The sequence below is a fragment of the Homarus americanus genome, unplaced genomic scaffold, assembly GCF_018991925.1.
Source record: "Homarus americanus isolate GMGI-L3 unplaced genomic scaffold, GMGI_Hamer_2.0 scaffold11022, whole genome shotgun sequence".
Classification (NCBI taxonomy): domain Eukaryota; kingdom Metazoa; phylum Arthropoda; class Malacostraca; order Decapoda; family Nephropidae; genus Homarus; species Homarus americanus.
In genome coordinates this window covers 17,634,198-17,659,004 of record NW_024737068.1, presented here as the reverse complement: position 1 = coordinate 17,659,004, position 24,807 = coordinate 17,634,198, and the positions used below count along the sequence as shown (strand labels likewise).

Genomic DNA, 24,807 nt, shown 5'->3' with positions numbered 1-24,807 from the left:
CGTCAAGATGAGAGAGGGTGGTGCTCCATACAAAGTAGTCTGTGTTGGGCGACAACGTTATAACGAATCTGTCGGGTTGTAAAACAACGTTGTCGGAATCATGGGTATCTAAAGAGTGGCAACATTAAAATGAAACGACGTTGTCTGGGACAGCGTTAAGCGAGGACTTACTTTATGTGTAGTCGTGACATTAAATTTTAGTTGAGATATGTTAATTGTAATTCTGTAACAATTTTGCAGCCCCAGGTGCCCCACCGAGTGACATCCGTGCCATTTCTGAGGACTCTGAGAGCATTAGGGTGGAATGGGAACCTCCTCCCCTGGATAAACAGCATGGAGATATCACCTACTACAAGCTCATGTTTGTCAACAACACAAGACCAGACTCAGATGCTTCAGTTATTTCAATTTCTGATCCCAGTCAGCGTGATTATCTAATAACTAACTTGAAAAAGTGGACTGAGTATCGAGTGTGGATGCTTGCTGGAACTATTATAGGGGATGGAGTCAAGTCTGATCCCCAGTTGGTGCGCACAGATGAAGATGGTACGTATGGGGTCTGTTTGTATGTGTGTGGTATTAGACTGTACCATGATTGACTTGGAGAAAAAATTCACATTGAAGTCCTCTTTAAAAGTCAGTGATACAAGCTGGAATGTTCATAGACACTGTATTGTATAAGATTTGCTGACCAATTCTCCAGTATTACTTCTCTGCTTTACAAAGTCTCATAATAATCAGGACTGATGATTAGTCTTAAATACTAACTGAATTTCCCTCTTTAGATTGAAAGTAATGCTTCTCATTATCTTGGAAGATTTGTATTATTAGACATAAATGAACAGCAGATACATGCTCTAGATATCTAAGCAACCTGATACTTTATCCTTCTTCACTGCATGAGCACCATGCACAGTCATAATGCACATAGATAATAATAGATTTTGAAATTGAGGCCATCAGTGCTTGAACAGGCTTAACTAGTCTCTGTAAAATACCTTAAAGGCTTGCTGTAGATTTGTGTGTAAAGCCCAGAGGAGTAGTAGAAGCCACAAGCAGGATATCCCTATAGGTCTAGAGTGGACTGTTAGCATTGATGGCCCACCTGACTTTTCAACTGTACACTGTCTTCTGTGCCCCATTTCTCCTCAGGACAACATCAAACATGCAAACTGTGTAAGGAAGGGCAAATGGAAATAGTTGGTGATATACATTGACAGATTTGTGGGAAGAGCTAGTTAGGGGTTGGCACATAATGGCCTGAGTTCTTGCTCATAACTTGAGTCCTTGTCCAGAAATTAAGTTCCAGAGCCTCTTGCCAAATTTTTATTAGGCATTGTTAATTTTAATACAAGATAATGTACTCAGGTTCATGAAGAATTCAGACCAAATCAGTTGTGAAAGCAGCTCAACTTTAAATAATGGTTCATCATCCTTCCTTTGAAGTGCTGATGACAATACTTGCTTCATTGGAACGACATGCTAGATTTAGTAGAAGTTGAATGCTGACATACAGTATACCGGTCATCAAACACTCAAACTGCAAGATTTAGCCTAAAAGTATCTCAAGAAACAACTAGAAATTTGTTGTGTAACAGAAACTATATGACAATCAGATTCTTTTCAATACAAGTTTCCAAGAAACAACAGTATGCACACAGCACTGGGCCTTAGTTGATAGCAAAAGAGGATATGACCCAGAACTGCCTGTAGATAAATGCAGGTGAGCTTAGCAAAGGCATATACATAAATATCTTGACAGCTGCACAGAGATGTTTATGTGCACATGTAGTGATCTGCACATGAAGCGCAAACGATGCATGAGACACTTACAGATTTGATATTCCACACCACATTTACGGATGACCCAGAGAGTCCTGAACACGATCCTGGCATTCTTACCTCCATCTTACTAGTGTATTTCATAAATGTTATTGACCCTGCTGCTGCAAACAGTAACTGGATTTTATAGTGCATTTATTCTGCATAGTGTACTGTATGCACAGGGGATACTTGTTTTTTCTCAGTTTTATTTATTCAAAAATAAGAAAATTCTATATGACAAGTAAAATAATTGTGTAAATAGGTCTATGATACTATATGATTTCAAAGATTAAGCTTGTATGTGTTGCTCAGTTTTGATGAAATGTATAATAGATTTGATTTTCACCGAACTAAGAATGCCAGAATTTTGATACTAAACCAGACTCCAGAAATCACAGTAGAAGTTGATCACAGCTCCAACATCAATACTATCTGTACAGCCTTTCATGATCCTGTGTCAAACTAACACACTTGTTTCCCTGCCCCTTACAAGGATACATTAGTAAGTACAGTTCCTGCCTACATGAGGACAGCCTTGCTCCACCCTACATCTTGGAGATGGTCCCTTTTACAACATTGTAGAAAATTTTCATCACAAGTACAGTCACATTCCTCTCCCAGATCAGACCTGTAACAGATTGATCATAACAAGATTAGCCCACTGAACCACTTATCAGGTCATGTATAAGTACTGTTTTGCTCCCCAGAGTTGCCCCTTCTTGAATATGGATAAACAGTTCCTTGACCCTTCTCCTTGCTATTCACCGTAAACACCGCTGGCTCACAAACCCAAAACATAATACCGTACCTTCTGTTCCTCTGTGCTGTTTTGCCTCTCAGAGAGCAATTTCTTTTGTTTTTAGTGTCATATGCTTAGTAAATGTACACTTTGTGTTAGAAAAAACACTTCTAGGAAAACTTTATTTCCTGAGCACTAACAAACTGAAGCTTCTTTATACATACATACAGTACAATATTAGGAAATATAAATATAAAATGATACATACATATTGGCCAGATTGTATATAACATAAAGTACATGTTACTAAGCAGGTCAGTACCTAAAGTCAGCCAATACTTTGCCATACATGTTTCCACCCTACAGCACTAATCCCTTGTAGTCTGTTAATGCAGAAATGAGAATGGCCTTGAGCTATACATATTTACTTTTTACTTCTTATGATATTAAGCTCCTTCTGCAGCTGTAGAATAATATTTTTCTTGTGAAACTGCTGCAAGATAAATATCCTTTTGTACATAAGGTTGGAGGATAACCTATAAAAAATAAGATCCTGTTGACTGTATCACCTGGTTTAGGATGGGTACTTTGAACAGTTACTGCTGCTAATACGTGCTCTTGGATATTTTCCTTTAACATTTACTCTTGGAGGCGTTTCTCCAATAGCTGCTGTAGGGTGGTTTAGCCCTGAGCCATTGTGCGTGTAAACGCTAAGCACCGTGTAGTGGGTCTTTGTAGTCTTCCTTTTTTTTTCATTACTATTATTTTTTGTGTGGTCTTTCTCCTAGCCCTTTGGTTGCTTTGTTACTGATTTTGTTGCAAAAGCTTTACACTCACTGTCACATGCACCAAGCACCACACTCTTTATTACTGCTCTCCCTCTGTGTTTCTGGTCTTCTTTTTGTCTTTTTTCCATCAGCTATTAGCTCAGTCTTCACTCATGCATGCTCTACCTCTCTCTTCTTAACACTTTGTAGCCAAATAATATGTTGGATGGTGTTGACAAACTACGAAGGGGGTGTCGGCAGGCTATTGATGGCATTGTTTCCATTTTTTCCTCTCTTGCCTTCCATGACAGATAAGCACCCACAGCGTAAGTATACCAGGGTTTGTCGTGCTATGTAGATGTGGTGCTAGTATGTGGTGTTGAGTCTCTTCCAAATTTTCAAGTAAGTAGTGTTGAATCTTTGCCTACTTTTCCTGCCATTCCTTTTTATTTTATTATACTAGTTTCATAACTTTTTCTTAGCCCATGCTTCTGGAATTTTTTTCCTCCTGCTCTGTTAATGATGCTTAACATTTCTGTATTGTCTTGTATAACTATTCTCTGAATACTAAATTATATTATCAAATATAATAATCAGGGTATCTATTTACACACATTGCTGTCACAATTAAGTATGACCATTATTGCAAAAGAAATGCCTTTTCATCAGATTTTATATAAACTGAACATTAATATATACAGTATATATACAGTACTGTTGTATACATATACTGTACTGTATAGCTAATTAATTGCTGAAATAAGAAAATCTTGTAGATGGTGCTTCATTCAATTTTGATTCAGGAGACTGAATATTATAAATTATTAAGAAGATTTATTGCAAGTCAGTATCTTGAGAATGATAATACATGACAAAAACATCTCACATAGTTGCATAGAAAGTGGGTGCTATGTTTACACAACTATGAGGTGTGACGGAATGTCTAACGTGTGACTGTCTGCCTACCAGTCATCCCTTTATTCCTACCCAACTAAGCTGTGATGTTCCTCTTTATCCTCACCAACCTTTCTCATCCTTTGATTACGTGCAAGAAAGGGGCTGTCTTTCCGCTCACATAGTATCTCCTTTACTGTAGTCAAGAAGTAAATAATCAGCATTCTATCCCCTGTTCAACTTGAATTGTACTGTTTGTTCTTTAGAGGTTATGTAAGTATTTGATGTGATTTTTTAAAGTACAGTTTCAGGTAATCCCCTTGGAAATTCAGGTAATATACTTATTGGATTCCCACCCTTAACATTAATGAATCCCAGTGAAGGGTATTTGCTAAGGTATCCCAGTAGAGTATTTTCTAAGGTATCCCTCAATTTGCTAAGGTATCCCAAAGTTTTTACCATCCTTGGAGCCTTTGCCAGGAGCACAAGGGATGCAAGTGTCTTTATAGATCTAGAAAAGTTATTGTATATAAGTCTCAGGGTCTTTACTGGGTGTGGTGTGTCAAATAAAGTGCTAAGAATAATATTTCATAGCAGCAGTGACTTCAGAAAATAGTCTGATCATAGGTGTTGCCATATCTCTCTTCCCAGGAGCAACAAGAATAAGTTTAAACAAAGCTCTGATGCTTTGGATTTTTTGGTACTGTAAATGTTTTTATCATTTTTATCAATCTATGTTTATTGCATAGAAAATGTTAAAAATTTTCCCACACGCAGATTACAAGTTGCCCAGTTGCTCCATTTACTTGAATGAAAATAAGTATGGACTTAGCAGTGAAGTTGATAAAAAATCTTCACTATTATTTCTTTTTGAAAATTTTTTCCAACTTTTCTTGGAGGTTTGATGTAATCAGAAATGTATGATTTTGTTGAAAGATACATTTGGAAGCTGCTTCTAATGTATAATTTTTGTCTTCCATCAGTATTGACAGTGGATATAAATCACTTGATAAATCTAATACTGTAAACTGCTGGACAAATGTTTGGGAACAAAGAATTGTGGGCATTTAAAATTGTTTCACAATGTGAAGAGATGAATGTTAGTGTAGTCCTATGGCTGTAATGGTTATTATTAGCTCTTTAGTTAGATTCTCTTCCAGTTATCATCTTGAAGTATATAATACACCTGCTGGGGGTATGGTACGTATTTCTCTAAAACACTTAATTAGAATTAGTCTTCTTTGGAAGGCAGTAGGCTATTTAATGTTCTTTCATATACAGTATTAAAGTATTTTTTTATGAAAAATGACTATGATATGAAAAGAGATTTTTTATTATGTTATTTTATGTATGTTGGGTTGACTTGGTTAGATTTTAATCTTCGGCATTACCCTTGTAGTTCCTGGTCAACCTGAACACGTTAAAGTGGATGTGATCAACAGCACGAGCATTGTGGTGACATGGACTCCGCCAAATGAGAGAGAGAGACATGGAATCATTCGAGGATACCAGATCCATGTTCAAGAGGTAGAAGAACGGGTAAGGTTGCATCTTTCACTACATCTTTTAATAACTTTTAACTGTTCTCTCTCTGTGTATATTCACACTGTCTTTGACTCCCTAGAGAATGGCTCCCAACTAGCGAAACATTTACCATGAGGAGTGGAATGTGAGAATCTTCCAGGTGTGATGTTAGTTTAAAGTCTCTTTCCTTTATTGACCTTTTTTTCTACATTCTAGTTGCTCTCAGACCAACATTTGTCACTCCTAATTTGCTCCTTCATTCTACAACCATGGTCTGTACTTCACATTGTTATGTTAGTTTAACATTTCTGTACAGTGTGCATTCCCATCTTTGCTCTGTTTACTTGGTTCTCTCACTCTCTCACACAGTTCTCAGTGCATTTATAACTTTCTTTCCTCTGATTTTTTATTCATTACATATTTTTCTATTGTTGACACATCACTCCTAGTTATCTGAAACACATCACCTCCATCATATTTCCATTCAAATTAAATTTCAGTTTACACCGTCTCTCTTCACTTCTTAGTTTAATTGCCCTACTCTTTTTCATATCCACTATTAACCACCTACTACTACTACTACTACTCCTATAAATTCATACTGTGTATTTGAACACAGACTTTTTCCAAAGTTAGAGGCATATTTTTTATTAATCCCAAAGTGTTCAAAACATTTGAAATTCAGAAATATTGAAGTCTAAAATTAAAAATGTTGACTCTGAGGTGTGTTTAAAGGATCAGTAATTGGATTTTTTTTTGCATTTGGGAAGTAACATTAGCTGTGATGGTAGCTGTATGGAAAAAACAAAAACAAGAATAGGGCAAACTAAAACAGCATTTAATGAAAAGGGTCATTACGGTAACTTCAATTTGAGAAAAAAGGCTGCTGAAAGGCATTATATGGCAAGGAGTGATGTATGGATCAGAAGTGTGGACACTTTCAGTAGACCCCAGAAAGAGGTTGGAGGCCTTTGAAGTGTGGTGCTATAGGAGAATGCTAAGAATAAGCTACACTGACACGAAAACAAATGAAGAAGTACTAAGATTAGCAAAACTTCAAAAGAAATACTTGAAATATACAGAAAAAGAAAAATGAGATACTGGTCATGTAATTAGGGATGAGGGATGATAACAGAAATATGAATGGGCAAAGTTAAGTTGAGGGTAGGAGGGCCAAGGAAAGGCAGAGACTGAAATGGATAAATTAAATTAAAAACTGGTTCTCCAGGGAGATACAAAACCTTAGAGGATTGGTAAAAACAGCCCAAAATGTTTAGAGTGGGGGACTATAGTCGCTAACCCTCAGATATGAGGACGGTACTCTGATTGTTTGATTGAAATAGGGCATGAGGGTTTTGGGGACCAAAGTACTTAATATCAAAGGTCATATGTTAATTTCATAGTGTGTTTATTATAACAGTATATCTGATTGTTTTTTTTTTCAGTAGGTTATTACATATCGCAGGCTCAGAGGTTTTATTATACAGTACTGTATGTATTTTTATTTTCAGGATGGCGAGCATGTAGGCCTTAAAATAACTCCATACACTGTCCACAATGGGGATGCAAAGAGTTTTATTGTCACACATCTCCATCCAGACACCGAGTACCAAGTTCAGATATCAGCCATCACACGAAAAGGTGATGGAGCCAGATCTGCAGTGGAGAGAGTACAGATGCCAGGGGGAGTACCAAACAAGCCTACTCTTATTGTAAAGTAAGTTTATATTGACTGTTAATACCTCCTGTTTTATAGTTACATGGGAATACAGTACAGTTTGTGGACATTTACAGTATGACCTGCAAAATTCAGTCATCCATCTTATTCATGAGAAGTCCAGTTTGAAAAAGTACACCTACTTACTGAACATGGAAGTTGGCAAGCTGGTGACCAGATCATGTTCTTGTTTGTTTTGATTTTGTTGTCACCAATAAAACTAGTGCACAAGAAATGTATGTAAGTCGGAACACATACCCTTTGTGCACTATATCATAGCCCAAGTCCTTTTATACATCTCTAATCACTTAATTTAAGAGAAAAGAAGAAATTGAATGGCAAAATACAGTAAAGAAAAGTAAAAACTTAAGTTTAACACTTACACTGAAACCTGGGGCTGGTTTGGGATCTTGCTGTTCAAATTTAAACAATCCTTCTTTAATAAGACCATGAATCTGCAGTTTTTTCACAGCATCAAAAATGTTGAATGACTTACAAAATTCCTTAAAGTCCTACATACCCTCTTTTTGTTCTGTTGCCTTGATAGCTTCAGCAAATGTCCTTCTCAGGTAATGTGCTTTTTTTGGTCCATCGGTTGTAAAACAGATGTTGTGTTTGGAGGTAGGTACACAACCTTAATGTTTGGATGAACATCATCTAAAAATGCTGGATGGCCGGGTGCATTGTCAAGAACCAATAGAATGTAAAAGGCATTGACTCTGAAATACAATATTGCTCCACTTCAGGCACAAAATGATTAAAGTCCAGTCTTCAAAAAGGGACAATGTCACCCAAGCCCTCTTATTAGATTTCCAGATAACTGGAAGTGCTGCTTTAAAAACACCCTTCAATGCTCTAGGATTTTCTGACTGGTAGACAAGCAAAGGTTTTAGTTTGTAGTCCCCAGCAGCATTGCCCTCCAGCAGTAAGGTCAACCTATCCTTGGCAGCTTTATGCCCTGGTGCTGTTTGTTCATTTTTTGAAAGGTACGTACGTTTGGGCATCCTTTTCCAAAATAAACCAGTCTCATCAATATTTAAAACTTGCTCAGCACATTAACCTCCTTCTTCAATTGTTTTAGCTAAAGCAGCAGGAAATTCACTTGCTGCAACTTCATCCACACTAGCTGCTTCACCTTGCACTTTAATGTTATGTCTTCATTGTTTTCATAATTCACTTTTAATGAATATATAAATACTATATAACATTCTGATAATACTTGTATTCTTAAATTTCAGTGGCACTGTTGATAGATACACAGGGAAGCTCTCTGTTTATGTGGAATGGACGGCTCCAACAGAAACCTACGGAGAAATTAGCGGCTACCGTCTTAGATATGGACCCAGAGGTAAGTTCTTCAAAATGTAACACAAAATAGTTTCTGTGGATTATGTAGATGCAATAGAAGTTCTCTTTTCTTACTTTTAACCTTTGAATTACTTATGCTGTGTAAATTTTTGCAAATAATCAAAGTTTGTACAGTAGTATCCTTGAGAGATGCCTAATTAGAGTGCAGTCTTCATGTCAGTGAAATTACAGAGTAGCTACCTCTCTGCACTGTGTGTGTTGTGAACGAATTGATTATGTCTAGCACCTTCCACTGCAACTGTGTTTTGTGTAATGTTTGAACTTATTAATTTTTTGTTGAAAAGTTAATTGACTTCTCATTCTTTGTCTTTGGTTACAAACATGTACTAATTTTGTTGCTACTCGCCGCCAGAGTGTTGTTGTATTGCTGGATAATGTAGATCTGTTTTACAGTGTTTAAAGAAATGTTCTGTGTTTTTCTGTATGTAATGTAATATTATTTTCATGTACCATTAGAAAGTGTTTTTTGGTTAATGTTATTATTTGTTTAAAATATCCATGGAAATTGGGCTTTTGCACCATTGTTTAGCATATGGAGATACCATAGCAAACAATGTTTTATCAGGGGCAGATCCAGGAATATCAAGGGGGGTCCAAGAAGTTGTGGGTTGGGGAACATGGTGAGTGCCGTGAGCCCACCCAGTTGTATATTGTAGACCAGATTTTTTTTAAATTAAATTTTCTGTCCACAGGTGAACTCCTAGAGACCATAACTCTGGAAGGTCGTTCAATGCTCCACAAAACTCTAAATGACTTACAACGAGGTATTGAGTATGAATTTCGAGTGGCTGGTCGTAATCACATCAATTATGGACAAGAAGCAGTCAAGTATTACATTACCCCAGAAGCTGCTCCATCTGGCCCTCCAACAAATATTACCTACAGGTCGGCATGTTTCCTATTACTGTACTAGACCTTCCTGTACCATCACTTGTCTGCAGTAAAACCCCCATGAAAAAAATAATAGGGGCTTTAGCCCTTACAAATTATGAGATTTTATGAATTATAAGGGACACCTTCTCCCAAAGGGGAAAAAACAGCGGTACTTTTCCATAATCTGCCACAATAAAAAATTTTAAGTTTATAAGTACAGCACCTCTGTATCAGGTTTAGGTACCTGGTCCATAGTTATCAGATATAATGGGTCAAACAAGTGGAAAAAAGCTTGCCTGATAGATTGTACATGTACAGTACACTCCACGACCGATCATTAATCATTATGAACTGACAGTGACCGACCGTGTAACACTTATAAGTGGGCGGTCGCATTCGATGGCGACGTCTGTGTCATATATACAGTCGGCCCTTAACATACGCGGGGGTTAGGTAACAGAGATACCCGTGAATGTTAAGAATCCGCGTATTTTTGCTGCCCCCCTCCCCCCTAAAAACACCCCTGGCCCCCTATGTCCTTATTTACCGTATATACCTGTGTGTAGTTCGAGTTTTTAAGACCAAATTTTTTGGCAAAAAATTGGGGGTCGACCTCTAAACGGTTAATAGTTTCGTTAGGTTGAAAAATATTTACCAGCAACTACCAGCAAACAATGGAAACGACGCACCACCATCTGTGAGTGTCGGTACAGTTGCCAGAGCAGATCTCTTGCGTCATCATAGCAAGCCCGAAGTAGCCAAATGCATGGTATGGTAGCACAGGACGATGTAAAACATAAAGTATTCATTTTTTTAAAGTTTATTTATAGATACATAAATTTTTGTTCATTACATTTGAAACATTAATCTTTGTTAATTAAATTTGAAACAAAAGAACACTACGATACCGTATTTCTAAATACCGGGTATTTTCATTAAAATATTACATCACAAGTATATTTTACCTTAACTGTGACTGAATGTATATATTCTCAGAAATAAATATGGAAATGTAATATTTTTGCTGAAATTGACTGGGATTCACGACAATCAGTAATCGCGTTTTCAGTTAAAAAACTGTTGTATTATAATAATATTCTATCCCAATTCACTTGAATAAATACTACGATACCATATTTCTGGTAATACAACAGTTTTTTAACTGAAAACCATTCGTAAAGCGATTACGGTAACATCTTTTGAACAAAAGAAAGCGAAAGTCATTGTTTTCGTCACGATTTTATCCCACTTTCCACTGTAATACGTATGTCATTTCAGCAAAAATATTACATTTCCATATTCTCAGAAATAAATAGTAGTTTTGCTGAAACGTAATGTGCTTGATATAATACATTCACGGAAATGTAATATTTTTGCAACTACTCGGTACAATGCTGATATCAACACAAGCGTGGTTACAGCGAGACTGACTGACTGAGGGAGCGTGGGAACGCAGGGTGGCGTGGCGGGCGATGTGTGTGTGTGTGGTGTGGCGGGCAGTGTGTGGTGTCGCGCGCGATTTGAATGTATATTCCTTCGGCGGCAATCCGAGTATTTGCAAATCCGTGTATGTTAAACCCGCGTAAGTTAAGGGCCGACTATATTCCTAAATGTCTCATAATCCGAAATTTTACCAAATACCTGTACAATATTATGAAAATTATAGTACAGTGATCCCTCGGTTAACGAGCGCCTCGGTTAACGAGATTTCGGTTAACGATTTACCTTCCATAAGATTCTTAACTTTGGTTAACGAGCAATCCCTCGATTAACGAGTTTTTTACGAGCCGACTTCAACATGTTTTCGCTTGCATTTGGCGGTCCACCAGCTGTAGTATTAGTCCGCCAATACAGTAATCGGTTTTAGGGCTTAAATTCCTTACTATTTTAGTAAATATCAAGAAGTTTATACTATTCAATAATTTTAAAAGTTTAATATTAACTTTTTTAGTCATTTTAACAATTATTGAACATAAATGAAGGTAAAGAAACTAGTTTCTGGCGTGCCATCCAGCCTGTTAACACACCAGACAGGCATTAGTCTCTCTCTCTTTTCAGTGGAGGGAACATCTTGCTTGAGACTCTCTTCAACTAAATGCTTTTTTTCTGTGTTTCCAAGCAAATTATTGGTCATTTTGAAATTTATTTTACATATTGACAATATATAATGCAGTGCAGTGTTGATTTAAAGAAAATAATCTTGAATTACACCAAGAGAACTAAAATTTTATGGGTGAAATGGTGCCATGGGGTGACATCTCTTCCACCCCAATGCACTTCTCTTCTCCCTTCTCCTCCACCCCCATTCTAATTCCCATCATCATCCAGGAGCCTTCTACATACACACCTCAAAGTAAGTGTACTTTTCTACCTTTTTTGTTGAATTTAGGCAATTTTCGGTGAGCTGGAACCAATTACCCAAAAACCCATTGAAACAATGGTTTCGGTTAACGAGTTTTTCGGTTAACGAGCAACCTGCTGGAACGGATTGTGCTCATTAACCGAGGGACCACTGTACCTGTACACACTTATCCCTTCATATTCGCAAACTCCGTATTTGCGAATTCACTTATTCCCCAAAAATTATTAGTGACCCTTTATTCAAGATTTGCGATCGAAATTCAGGTATCCAAGAGGCTAATTTTTTTTTTTTTTAATTACTGAGAACAGCATTACCACCAGAAGGAGTTGTTCAATTTCGGTCATTTTTTCCACAGATGTTCTTATTATTATAAAGGGTTGTAGTCAGTGGTGTAGTGCTGTTGGAACGCATGACAACGGCGTTCCCTTACTTAGTTTGGGAGGGGGAACGGCGTTCCCTCACTGTTTCAAATAAATCCAAACGTACAATTCTCTAATGTAATGAAATTTTTTGTTTCCACCCCGAAAAGAAATATGAGAAAGAATCATTAACTGTTTCAATTCTTTTTGCTTCAACTGAGGTAATGCTAGCCTATAAACTTTGAGGCATTGTGATTTTGCAGCATCGTCGCATTACTTAATTATAAAAACTCACAAAAATAATAGCAGCTCCCCCCATTTCTTACAGGCCGGCGGCCGCTCCCCTCACTTGGACATTAGTGTTCTCGGTTGCCAAATACCTTAAATCTGGTAAAAAAAAAAAAAAAATAGGTTGAGTTTTATTTTAGTTTGTCTGTTTTATATAATTTTAAGTTAATTTATTCTAATTCGTTGGTATAATATATTCTCTTAATAAGCAGCAGAAATATTTGTAAATATTTAAAATAATGTTCATTCCGAAAAATCTGGCATACTCAGCATTGTTCAGCGCAATGTGCTGACGCTGCTGCAGACCTGCAGTGCTGAGTAGGAATGCCTGTTTAGTTGCTCACCAAGTCTCCTAGAAAATGCACGCACTTGTCTTGACACCGGTGGAAGTCTAGAAGACTATTATTGTACTGTTGTATGTGTTGGCAGAACTGGTGAAATTACATAGTGGTGTTCTGAGAACTGAAACTCAATGCGAGTGATGTAGGCTTTGATGGTTTACCCCAAATTTCCAAAAATCATTATTTAATCAAATGTTGTACCCTCAAAAATGAGTGAAAAATGTAAACAAGCATCCATACAATAATTTTTCACAAAAAAAAAGAAAAGAAAAGTAATAGAACACACAGAAGAAAGGGCAACTTGAGCAAGTGATTCCACAAGTGATATTGAGTGTGGAAAAGTAATTCCTCAAGCTACTACATCTAGTGGTGTGTCATATTCCAGTGAAGTGACACTGCCAGGACAACATATAATTAAGTCTGCATGGCCTGAAATTTGGACTGCTGAGATGTGGGAAGATAAGAAAAAGGCTTACCCGTGGCTTGTGAGTGATTCCGGAAAAATTGGATGTGCAGCATGCTCTAGTGTGACAAATCTAGGCCAATTTAAATCACAAGGTGCTAGTGTTTCCAAAGAATGGAGTTCAGTTTCAGTTTCTTTCAACGGCAGCACAAGATCAGTCCAACTATCATCCTTGAGAAAAAAATGTTTGCTTCATTCAAAGTAGCAGTCACACATCAGTGCCGTTAAAATTTTTCAGAGTGCAAGGGAACAACAAGTTGAAACTGTCGTGGACTGTTAAAATAAATCTGAAGTAGAGGCTACCTGCAAAATACTTAGAACTGCATATTATATAGCCAAAAATGATAAACCATATACTGACCATTTTGATTTGTTGCAATTGCAAGAATTAAATGGCACAGACATTCCACAAGGATTGTGTTCACGATTTAGTGCCACAAATATAATTGACCGTGTTGCACAAGAAATGAGACCAAGAGTCAGCAAATGCATCCGTGAAATAAAAGGAAAATAGCCATTCTAATAGACGAGTCCACCACTCTTAGTAGCAAAACTACTTTGATAGTCTATTTGAAATGTGAAAAGAAAAAGTCAGATGATCCACATTTAATTTCCTGGATTTGCTAGAATTACCCGATACAACAGCAAAGACAATCTTCTCTGGCACCTCATTGGCTTTCTAAAAATTGTCTAATCTTTAATATACAGAAATACCCCATATATGTGTAAATTTTCATAAAAAACCCTTGAAGATCCGGACTAAAAGGGGGGACCACCTGTCCGAAAAAGCTGATTGTCCGAATCTTTTGGAGAATGTGCTAAATGTATAAAAAACAATAGATAATGATATATAAAATACCAGAAATACAGGAATATTTTCCTGTATCCAGACCTATACTATTTTAAGAGTCTGAGACATGATGCCTGGCCCCATATGGTTGTTGGAGATCCTAGGTTGACTCGTCAATTCCCTGGTGTACAGCACTGGAGAAGCATAGTTTGAGTATACAGTACATTACATAGCCTGGTTATAGTACCCCAATGTGTACCTTTCTCAGTCTATCACACATAAAAATAAGCAGATGTTCATAGTATTTATTGTTTTCCACCCTTGACAGATATCAGACTCCAGGGACAATTGTGTTCACTTGGGATCTACCTGTGCCAAGTAAAAGAAACGGAGTCATCATCCAGTATGAGTTACAGTTTAGCAAGAATGTCATCCTCAATAATGACTTCAAGCACAATAAAAATGTTACTGATGGTAATCGCATTGTCTTTAATGGTTTGGAGGAAAATATGGACTATACATTTAAGGTAAGGAATTATATATTTTTTTCTAGATGATAAATGTATTTGTGATTAGCACTTACAAACATCCTTTATTTTAATGGTAACTGGTTATTAGACACTTTCATCATCTTGAGTGTTTGGGTCTCAAGGGATTTATTTAATTGAAAATGTTAGAGAATTTTTGTTTACCAAGAAAAGAAATAGAAACCCTTATATGCCAGAATTAGGCTCCTGGTAGTCCTCTTATTAGGGATATTTTGCTATAAAAGGTGATGAGATTTAGAGTGCTTGGCCATTATGTCTGTTTGGTTTACATGCACAGAAGGGATCATATAGAATATTTTACTATTTTGAATTTAAGAGATTTTCTTATTTGTAATAAAACTTTAATCCTTCTGTTAAAAAAAGAAAAAAAAAAGAAAACAGGTTCCTGACTCTTTATAGTATAACATAAACTTTGCTGCACATATTGATCCTCTTTACATAGTGTCCCCACCTCACAATGTACCCCACCCACAGTGTGCTTCACCCACAGTGTATCCCACCCACAGTGTGGCTCACCCACAGTGTATCCCACCCACAGTGTGCTTCACCCACAGTGTATCCCACCCACAGTGTGCTTCACCCACAGTGTATCCCACCTACAATGTGCCCCATCCCAAGTGTCCCCTCCCCACTGTTCACCACCCACAGTATACCCCACTAACAGTGTATCCCACCCACAGTGTACCCCACCCACAGTGTACCCCACCCACAGTGGCCCACTAACAGTGTACCCCCACCCACAGTGTTTCCCACCCACAATGTACCCCACTCAGTGTTCCCTCCCCACAGTGTACCTCAGCCAAAGTGTTCCTCCCACAGTGTGCCCCACCCACAGTGTCTCCTCCCAACAATGTACCCCACCCACAGTGTAACCTACCCATAGTGTACCTCACCCACAGTGTATCCTACCCATAGTGTGCCTCACCAAAGTGCCCACAGTGGTGTCCCACAGTGCACAGTGTCCCCTCCCCACAGTGTACCCCACCACAGTGTCCCATCCCCACAGTGTACCTCAACCCCCTCCCCACAGTGTGCCCCCCCCCACAGTGTGCCCTCTCCACAGTGTGCCCCACCCCAGTGTGCCCTCCCACAGTGTGCCCCACCCAGTGTGCCCTCCCCACAGTGTGTGCCCCACCCCAGTGTGCCCTCCCACAGTGTGCCCTCCCCAGTGTGCCCTCCCCACAGTGTGCCCTCCCCAGTGTGCCTCCCCACAGTATGCCCCTCCCACAGTGTACCTGACCCATTTTCACAAAAGCGGAGTTGTAATCTCCTCATAATAATTTATCCTGTAATCCTAAGTTACTCTGTGCATACTTGAAGACCATGGCTTTTTCCCACTTCACATCTGTAGCTCAGTCTCCTAGTACATTATATATAATTTTTTTTTTACCATTTCACCATTTATGATAATGTTGTCTATCACTGTATATCCATCTATGTGTCCTTTTCCTAAAAATATGGTGAAAAATTAGCTAAAAATATTGTATAATTCCATTTGATAACTGTTACCATTGTTTCTATTTGTTACTAATAGTGATAATTTATGTTCCTTCTGGATTTTACAGGTACGGGCTTGGACCTCAAAAGGCCATGGGCCTTATAGTGAGAATTTACACCTGCATACTGAGCCAGACTTGGTCCGTGCTCCTATGAACTTGAAGGGCCTTGCTACATCAGAATCCTCCATTGAGATCTGGTGGGAGCCAGTGCCCTCTCGTGGCAAGGTCATAGGATATCAGGTGTGTACATGATCTTACTAGACTATAGACCTTATCATGATGTATAGTACAGTAGTAGTGTAGTACCGGTATATCCTTTTTACTTTTTTACTTTTATTCTCTTCACCACTGATCGGCTCGTTAGCCGCTTGGGTGATCGGTCACGTCTCTGTTATGCACTGTTGGCAAGTACTGGGCATGCACCGGCTCCTGAATGTACCTGAACCTGCTCCAGTCTTGAAAGGGCTCACACTCGGTGCTGTCACAACACTTTCTGGCAGATTGTTCCAAGAGTTCACATCTCTCACTCCGAAAAAGTTTGCCCTCACAGTTTTCTGGACCTGCGGATTCTTCAATCTTGAGCTGTGACCCCTTGTGGGGCGAGCGTCCGCCAGCTCCAAGTAAAGACACTCAACTGAGTAGTGCCCCTTGAGATGCTTATACACCTCAACTAGGTTGCCTCTTGCCTGTCTATGTTTACATTCGTTTCCAGTGGAATAAATATCAAGAAGGTTGTGTTCTTGAATATTTTTGCATTTCTTATGTAAAAATTATTGGTCATTCTAAAATTTAGCCATCAAAGCTCTGTCTATATAAAGTTTTTCAACTAATATTTTTGGCTTGATTATGTAACTTTGTTCATTTATTGAAACTCACTTACATGCACACACTGTCCTAAGGACAAAGCTGTACTGTACATGTAATCAAAATAATGTACAAAATGATTACTAAAATTTTTGTTGAGTGCAAACTATTGCATGTTTACATTCAAATTAATCACTATCTTATAAGAATTCCAGCAATGTAAATTATATTCTCCCCGGTCACTTCTATGACATTTTATAAGCAAAAAACAAAAACTCAAGCTAAAGGACATAAATAAACAAATAAACACTTCACTAGACCTTCGGTGCCAACTTCAAACATGTCACTGTCACCTCCCCTTCCTCCCTCCCTCACCCCCCCCCTCCCCCCTCCCAGCAAAGGTTTGGTGGTTATACAGTAGGCTTAAGTTTTCATCCTATATAATATCACAGACTAAAGTTAGAAGAATATAATTTGCAGTGCTGGAATCCTTGCAAGACATTGAATAATTTGAATATAAACGGCATATATTTTGCACTGGAGATAAAAATGTTAGTACATTTTAGTAATGTACAGTTTTTCAACTGTATTTTTGGGTAGATTTACTTAAATTTCTTCATTTATTTTTATTCATTTACATGCACACACCATACTAAAAGAAACGTAAAAGAAATAAATGACCTAAGTGCAAACCTGTACTGCACATGTATTAAATGATTACAGTACTAAAATTTTTATGTCTAGTGCAAATTATAGCTTGTTTATATTCAAATTAATCACTATCTTACAGGAATCCCAGCAAATGTAAATTATATTCTCCCAGGTCATTTCAGTGGCATTTATAATAGAAAAGCTTAGTCACTTTTAAGGACTGATAAATAAACACACATTCCCTAACCTTGGGTGCCAACTGTCAAACATATCACCTCACCTCCTGCTCCTCCCCCCCTCCCTCCCTCCCTCTCCCCCTTCTGCCCAGCCAGGGCTTTAGGCTTACAGTTTTTATCTTGTATAATATCACAGACTAAAGTTAGGAGAATATAATTTGCATTGTTGGAATCCTTGCAAGACAACGAATAATTTTAATATAAACGTCATGTATTTTGCTCAAGAGATAAAAATTAATCACCTGTATCGCATTACAGAACAGTAGTGATTTAAGAGTTCTAGTGTACCTGTATAATTCCGTATATATAGTAATTTAAGGGCGATTTAGGGGAATTTTAGGAGTGTTTCTGACTTCATGTATTTTTGGCTTTACTTTGTATGTATTTTTCTGTGAGCTGGAACCAATTACCCAATATCCCATTAAAATAATGGATTCAGTTAACGAAATTTTCGGTTAACGAACGACTCTGTGGAACGAATTGTGTTCATTAATTGAGGGACCACTGTATTTTGGTGTGTTACTGAGATGAAATTGAATTTGAAAAAATGTATACAGTACCTGTATAAGGAAATTGTCTGTAGTGCTGTATACTGTATATGAAATGGCATTTTGTAATACTTGTATAGGAAAGCTTGGATATTGATCATAAATCACTGTTGATAAGAATCCATATCAAATAATTTCTATATAGCAGCTTCCCGTTATGACTATAAATCTACTTATGAGGGAATGTGGCAGGAACATCCTTTAGGTAAGGTCACACTTGGGATTGGTTTTGTGCAGTAAATGGTTTTATGTAACCTTTATTGAGTAGTAGTTAGAATATTTAATATGTCACTATACATTATGGATTGATGGTCACTTATATATGAAACACTTTTTTGTTTTTTTTTGTTTTTACTTATGTTAATTTTTTTTGGACAGGTTTTTTATACAATGTCTCCTGGACCTGACTTGGATTTGTGGGACCAAACAAGTGTACCAATAACACATTCGGCTGAACTTCAGAACCTTGAACGTCATGCTGAGTATGCCATTGCTGTAGCTGCAAGGACTGCTTCAGTAAGTTCACCTTATTTTTATAGATTTAAGAGATGAAGGAGAAATGCATAATTGGGAATAAATTGAGAAAACTGCTCATTATTTGCTTGTGCTGTTGATATATTTATTGCACAAGTGACTAGACTAGGTGAGATAGACAATATCCACTGGCTTATTTACCTTATTGCAGGTTACCCAATACTTGTGGATAATGTGTATACTGTTAGCTTGTGGTATAAAAGTCTGCTCACCCCATAAATCCAACTTGTGCAAGACCTTCAGTTGGCTACCAGTCAGTGAGGTTAAAGATCAGGAATTTGCACTCCATTAATACACTGTAATCCCTTATTCCAGGAAATGGATTATCATTTCCTTACATATAGTTTTAGTGTACAGTCCAGAGTTATATTTCTGTTTGAGAACCCTAAATAATTCCCATACACTAAAAACTATATCAGTTAGAAACTTATTGTTTTGTGTAAATGTAGCCTAATGTTACAGAAAGACATAACATGATCTGAGAGTTATTAGGTATCATGCCACCCCTCTGTGGCATTTAGCGGTTTTCACTCATTCACGCCTGGCACTCACTGTGGAAGAATGTGTGTTTCTCATTGACATTACATCAAGAATGCATCCTTTAATGAATGTCAAATTTTAAAAGTCGCTTTGGTGGTTGTACGCAACCTTCAAAATCAATGATATGGAAACTGGTGAATCTCTTCAGAGGAACAGGCTGTGTGAAAGTAACAAGACACATATGTGTCAGCCAAGTGTTGTTACACCAGAGAAAGTGGATGAAGTGCCGGAAAGAATGGAAGCAAGTCTGAAATTTTTTTTGTTAGACATTAAGCACAACAAGCTCACTTTTCATATTCCAGTGCGAGGAAGGTTGTCAAGGCACTCAAACTTTATCCCTGCAAAATTCATGCAGTGCATCAGTTAATGGAGCCAGATAAAGAGAAACATTTAGCCCACTGTGAGTGGCTTCAGACAATGTTTAGGATGTTTTGCTTTTTACAGACAAAGCATGGTTTCATCTTTCTAAATACTATGTAAATTTACTGAACACTTGTTTATGACTTAGTGAATGCCATATACAATGCACAAAAGGCCATTGCATTTAAACAAAATTGGTGTTTGGTGTGTTGTCAGTCGGCAAAGAATCATTGGCCTAATTTTCTTCTCAGAAACAGTAAAAACAGAATGTTATATCAACATTAGCCATCCATGAGTTACTTGGGTAGCTTACAGAAGACGAAATCAACCAAGGATTGTTTCAGCAAGATGGTGCCATGAATCACACACTGCAATACAGCATGAATGAGCTTAGGCTACTCTTTGGTGACCTTATAGTGTCCAAGTCATTATGGCCACCTCAATCCCCAGTTCTTACGCTGCCAGTTTACTTTTTGTGGGGATATTTGAAGGATACAGTTCAGTATAGTGTATGCTTCAAATCCATGCATCCTTGGTGAATTAAAAGCAATCATCAGTGACACAATCAGCAATATTTGTGCTTGTGACATGGTGATGGACACTTTCACCACTTCATTTAAAAAGTAACCAGTTGTGTGGATCACATCACATCTTTCTGTAAAATTAGGCTACATTTATGCAAATTATTAGGCTCCTAACTGATCTACAGTAGTGTTTAGTGTATGGGAATTATTTAGGGTTCTCGAATAAAATTAATAATTACCCTAACCTGTTTATTTGTTCTATTGAGGTGAGCTGAAAGTGAACTTGTAAATATGAAAAATTTACTTTAGTACTTTCGCTCATTCACAAGTGTCGCCATGTCTTGTTTACATCTAGTGGAGGAGGTCTGACACCCGCTCAAGCATCGCTCCAGACATCCGTGTTCGCTTCTTAAGCGTCTACAGCGCATGTGCCGGGGGGGTGGGGGGGGGACGGTGAAGTGGGAGGTTCTTATTGGCTCTAGCGATAGGAGTATTTTTATTGGACAAGATTTTTTTGTTTTGGCCAATGAACAATGAATGGGTGGGTCAGGAGTGGATATTTGAGTTAGAAGAGCTGTGCTGACATTGTGAGAATGATTATTTTTGGAAATCGACTTCGGGGAAGTAGATGATCGACTCTTTGGGAAATATTACCTCATTTTCCGAAGTAGATTATCATAGAAAACGGGAAATTTGTAATACAGAAAATGGGAAATATCTACTTTCGAGGAGTTGGTTATCTACTTATCATAGAAAACGGGAAAATTGTATCATAGAAAATGGGAAATATCTACTTTCCGGGAAAGTTGGTTATCTACTTTCCCGAAAAGTAGATTATCTACTTTTCGGGAAAGTAGATTATCGACTTTTTGGGGAAGTAGATTATTGACTTTTTGGGGAAGTAGATTATTGACTTTTTGGGAAATATTATCTAATTTTCCGAAGTAGATTATCATAGAAAACGGGAAAATTGTATCATAGAAAATGGGAAATATCTACTTTCCGGGAAAGTTGGTTATCTACTTTCCCGAAAAGTAGATTATCTACTTTTCGGGAAAGTAGATTATCGACTTTTTGGGGAAGTAGATTATTGACTTTTTGGGGAAGTAGATTATTGACTTTTTGGGAAATATTATCTAATTTTCCGAAGTAGATTATCATAGAAAACGGGAAATTTGTATCATAGAAAATGGGAAATATCTACTTTCTGTGAAAGTTGGTTATCTACTTTCCCGAAAAGTAGATTATCTACTCTTTTCGAAAAGTAGATTATCGACTTTGGGGGCGCAGATTATTGACTTTGTGGAAGTAGATTATTGACTTTTTGGGAAATATTATCTAATTTTCCGAAGTAGATTATCATAGAAAACGGGAAAATTGTATCATAGAAAATGGGAAATATCTACTTTCCGGGAAAGTTGGTTATCTACTTTCCCGAAAAGTAGATTATCTACTTTTCGGGAAAGTAGATTATCGATTTTTTGGGGAAGTAGATTATTGACTTTTTGGGAAATATTATCTAATTTTCCGAAGTAGATTATCATAGAAAACGGGAAATTTGTATCATAGAAAATGGGAAATATCTACTTTCCGGGAAAGTCGGTTATCTACTTTCCCGAAAAGTAGATTATCTACTTTTCGGAAAAGTAGATTATCGACTTTTTGGGGAAGTAGATTATTGACTTTTTGGGAAATATTATCTAATTTTCCGAAGTAGATTATCATAGAAAACGGGAAATTTGTATAATAGAAAATGGGAAATATCTACTTTCCGGGAAAGTTGGTTATCTACTTTCCCGAAAAGTAGATTATCTACTTTTCGGGAAAGTAGATTATCGACTTTTTGGGGAAGTAGATTATTGACTTTTTGGGAAATATTATCTAATTTTCCGAAGTAGATTATCATAGAAAACGGGAAATTTGTATCACATAAAATGGGAAATATCTACTTTCTGTGAAAGTTGGTTATCTACTTATCATAGAAAACGGGAAAATTGTATCATAGAAAATGGGAAATATCTACTTTCCGGGAAAGTTGGTTATCTACTTTCCCGAAAAGTAGATTATCTACTTTTCGGGAAAGTAGATTATCGACTTTTTGGGGAAGTAGATTATTGACTTTTTGTGGAAGTAGATTATTGACTTTTTGGGAAATATTATCTAATTTTCCGAAGTAGATTATCATAGAAAACGGTAAAATTGTATCATAGAAAATGGGAAATATCTACTTTCCGGGAAAGTTGGTTATCTACTTATCATAGAAAACGGGAAAATTGTATCATAGAAAATGGGAAATATCTACTTTCCGAGAAAGTTGGTTATCTACTTTCCCGAAAAGTAGATTATCTACTTTTCGGGAAAGTAGATTATCGACTTTTTGGGGAAGTAGATTATTGACTTTTTGGGGAAGTAGATTATTGACTTTTTGGGAAATATCTAATTTTCCGAAGTAGATTATCATAGAAAACGGGAAAATTGTATCATAGAAAATGGGAAATATCTACTTTCCGGGAAAGTTGGTTATCTACTTATCATAGAAAACGGGAAAATTGTATCATAGAAAATGGGAAATATCTACTTTCCGGGAAAGTTGGTTATCTACTTTCCCGAAAAGTAGATTATCTACTTTTCGGAAAAGTAGATTATCGACTTTTGGGGAAGTAGATTATTGACTTTTGGGAAGTAGATTATTGACTTTTTGGGAAATATTATCTAATTTTCCGAAGTAGATTATCATAGAAAAACGGAAATTTGTATCATAGAAAATGGGAAATATCTACTTTCCGAAAGTTGGTTATTCATTTTCCCAAAAGTAGATTATCTACTCGGGAAAGTAGATTATCGACTTTTTGGGAAGTAGATTATTGACTTTTGGGGAAGAGATTATTGACTTGGGAAATATTATCTAATTTTCCGAAGTAGATTATCATAGAACGGAAAATTGTATCATAGAAAATGGGAAATATCTACTTTCCGAAAGTTGGTTATCTACTATCATAGAAACGGGAAAATTGTATCATAGAAAATGGAAATATCTACCGAAAGTTAATTTTCCCGAAAAGTAGATTATCTACTTTTCGGGAAAGTAGATTATCGACTTTTGGGAAGTAGATTATTGACTTTTTGGGAAGTAGATTATTGACTTTTGAAATATCTAATTTTCCGAAGTGATTATCATAAAAACGGAAAATTTGTATCATAGAAATGGGAAATATCTACTTTCCGAAAGTTGGTTATTCATTTCCCGAAAAGTAGATTATCTACTTTTCGGGAAAGTAGATTATCGACTTTGGGAAATATTATCTAATTTCCGAAGTAGTTATCATAGAAAACAAATTTGTAGCAGCATCATGAAAATGGAAATATCACTTTCCGGGAAGTTGGTTATCTACTTTTCGAAAAATGAATTATCACTTTTAAATGAATTATCGACTTTTGAGAAGTAGTTATTGACTTTTTGGGAAATATTATCTAATTTTCAGTAATTATCATAGAAACAGGAAATTGTATCATAAGTAGGAAATATCTACTTAAGGAAAGTTGACCTCTACTTTCGAAAAATGAATTATCTACTTTTCAAATGAATTATCAAACTTTGAAATGGTGTGACTTTTTGAAATGAATTATTGACTTTTTGAAATATTGTCTAATTTTCAGAAGTAGATTATCATGAAAACGGAAAATTGTATCATGAAAATGAAAATATCTACTTTCCGGAGATGATTATCTATATCATAGAAAACGGGAAAAGGTGTATCATAGAAAATAGAAATGCTTTCACTTTCGGGAAAATTTGATTATTTACTTTTTCCCGAAAAATGAATTATCTACTTTTCAGAAAGAAAATGAGTATATATTTTTTTGAAATCGTTAATGACTTACAGAAATATTATCTAATTTTCCAGTAGATTATCATAGAAACTTGAAATTTGTATCATAGAAAATGAAATATCTACTTTCCGGGAAGAAGTTGGTTATCTACTTTCGGTAGATTATCTACTTTTCGAAGTAGATATCGACTTTTGAAGTAGATTGTGACTTTTTGGGGAAATGAATTGTGACTTTTGAAATATTATCTAATTTTCCGGTAATTTATCTAGAAAACAGGAAAATTGTATCATAAATTGAAATATCTGCTTTAAGGAAAGTTGGTTATCTACTTTCAAAAGTAGAATTATCTACTTTCAGGAAAATAGATATCATTTTGAAATGAATTATTGACTTTTTGGGAAATATTATCTAATTTTCCGAAGT

At 36.7% G+C, this 24,807-nt stretch overlaps 1 protein-coding gene across 1 annotated transcript in view; it reads left to right on the top strand.

The window, feature by feature from the left end:
- Nucleotides 1-240: 240 nt before the first annotated feature.
- The window catches only part of LOC121873031 (tyrosine-protein phosphatase Lar-like), a gene marked incomplete at its 5' end in the record, with an annotated part of 67,135 nt that continues 42,568 nt past the window's right edge, over nucleotides 241-24,807 (top strand). Inside the window, 9 exon segments of the mRNA XM_042376334.1 lie at nucleotides 241-546; nucleotides 3,642-3,656; nucleotides 5,624-5,763; nucleotides 7,260-7,465; nucleotides 8,704-8,813; nucleotides 9,526-9,718; nucleotides 14,638-14,836; nucleotides 16,423-16,596; nucleotides 18,974-19,111. Of these exon segments, the coding sequence (XP_042232268.1) occupies nucleotides 241-546; nucleotides 3,642-3,656; nucleotides 5,624-5,763; nucleotides 7,260-7,465; nucleotides 8,704-8,813; nucleotides 9,526-9,718; nucleotides 14,638-14,836; nucleotides 16,423-16,596; nucleotides 18,974-19,111 (1,481 nt within the window).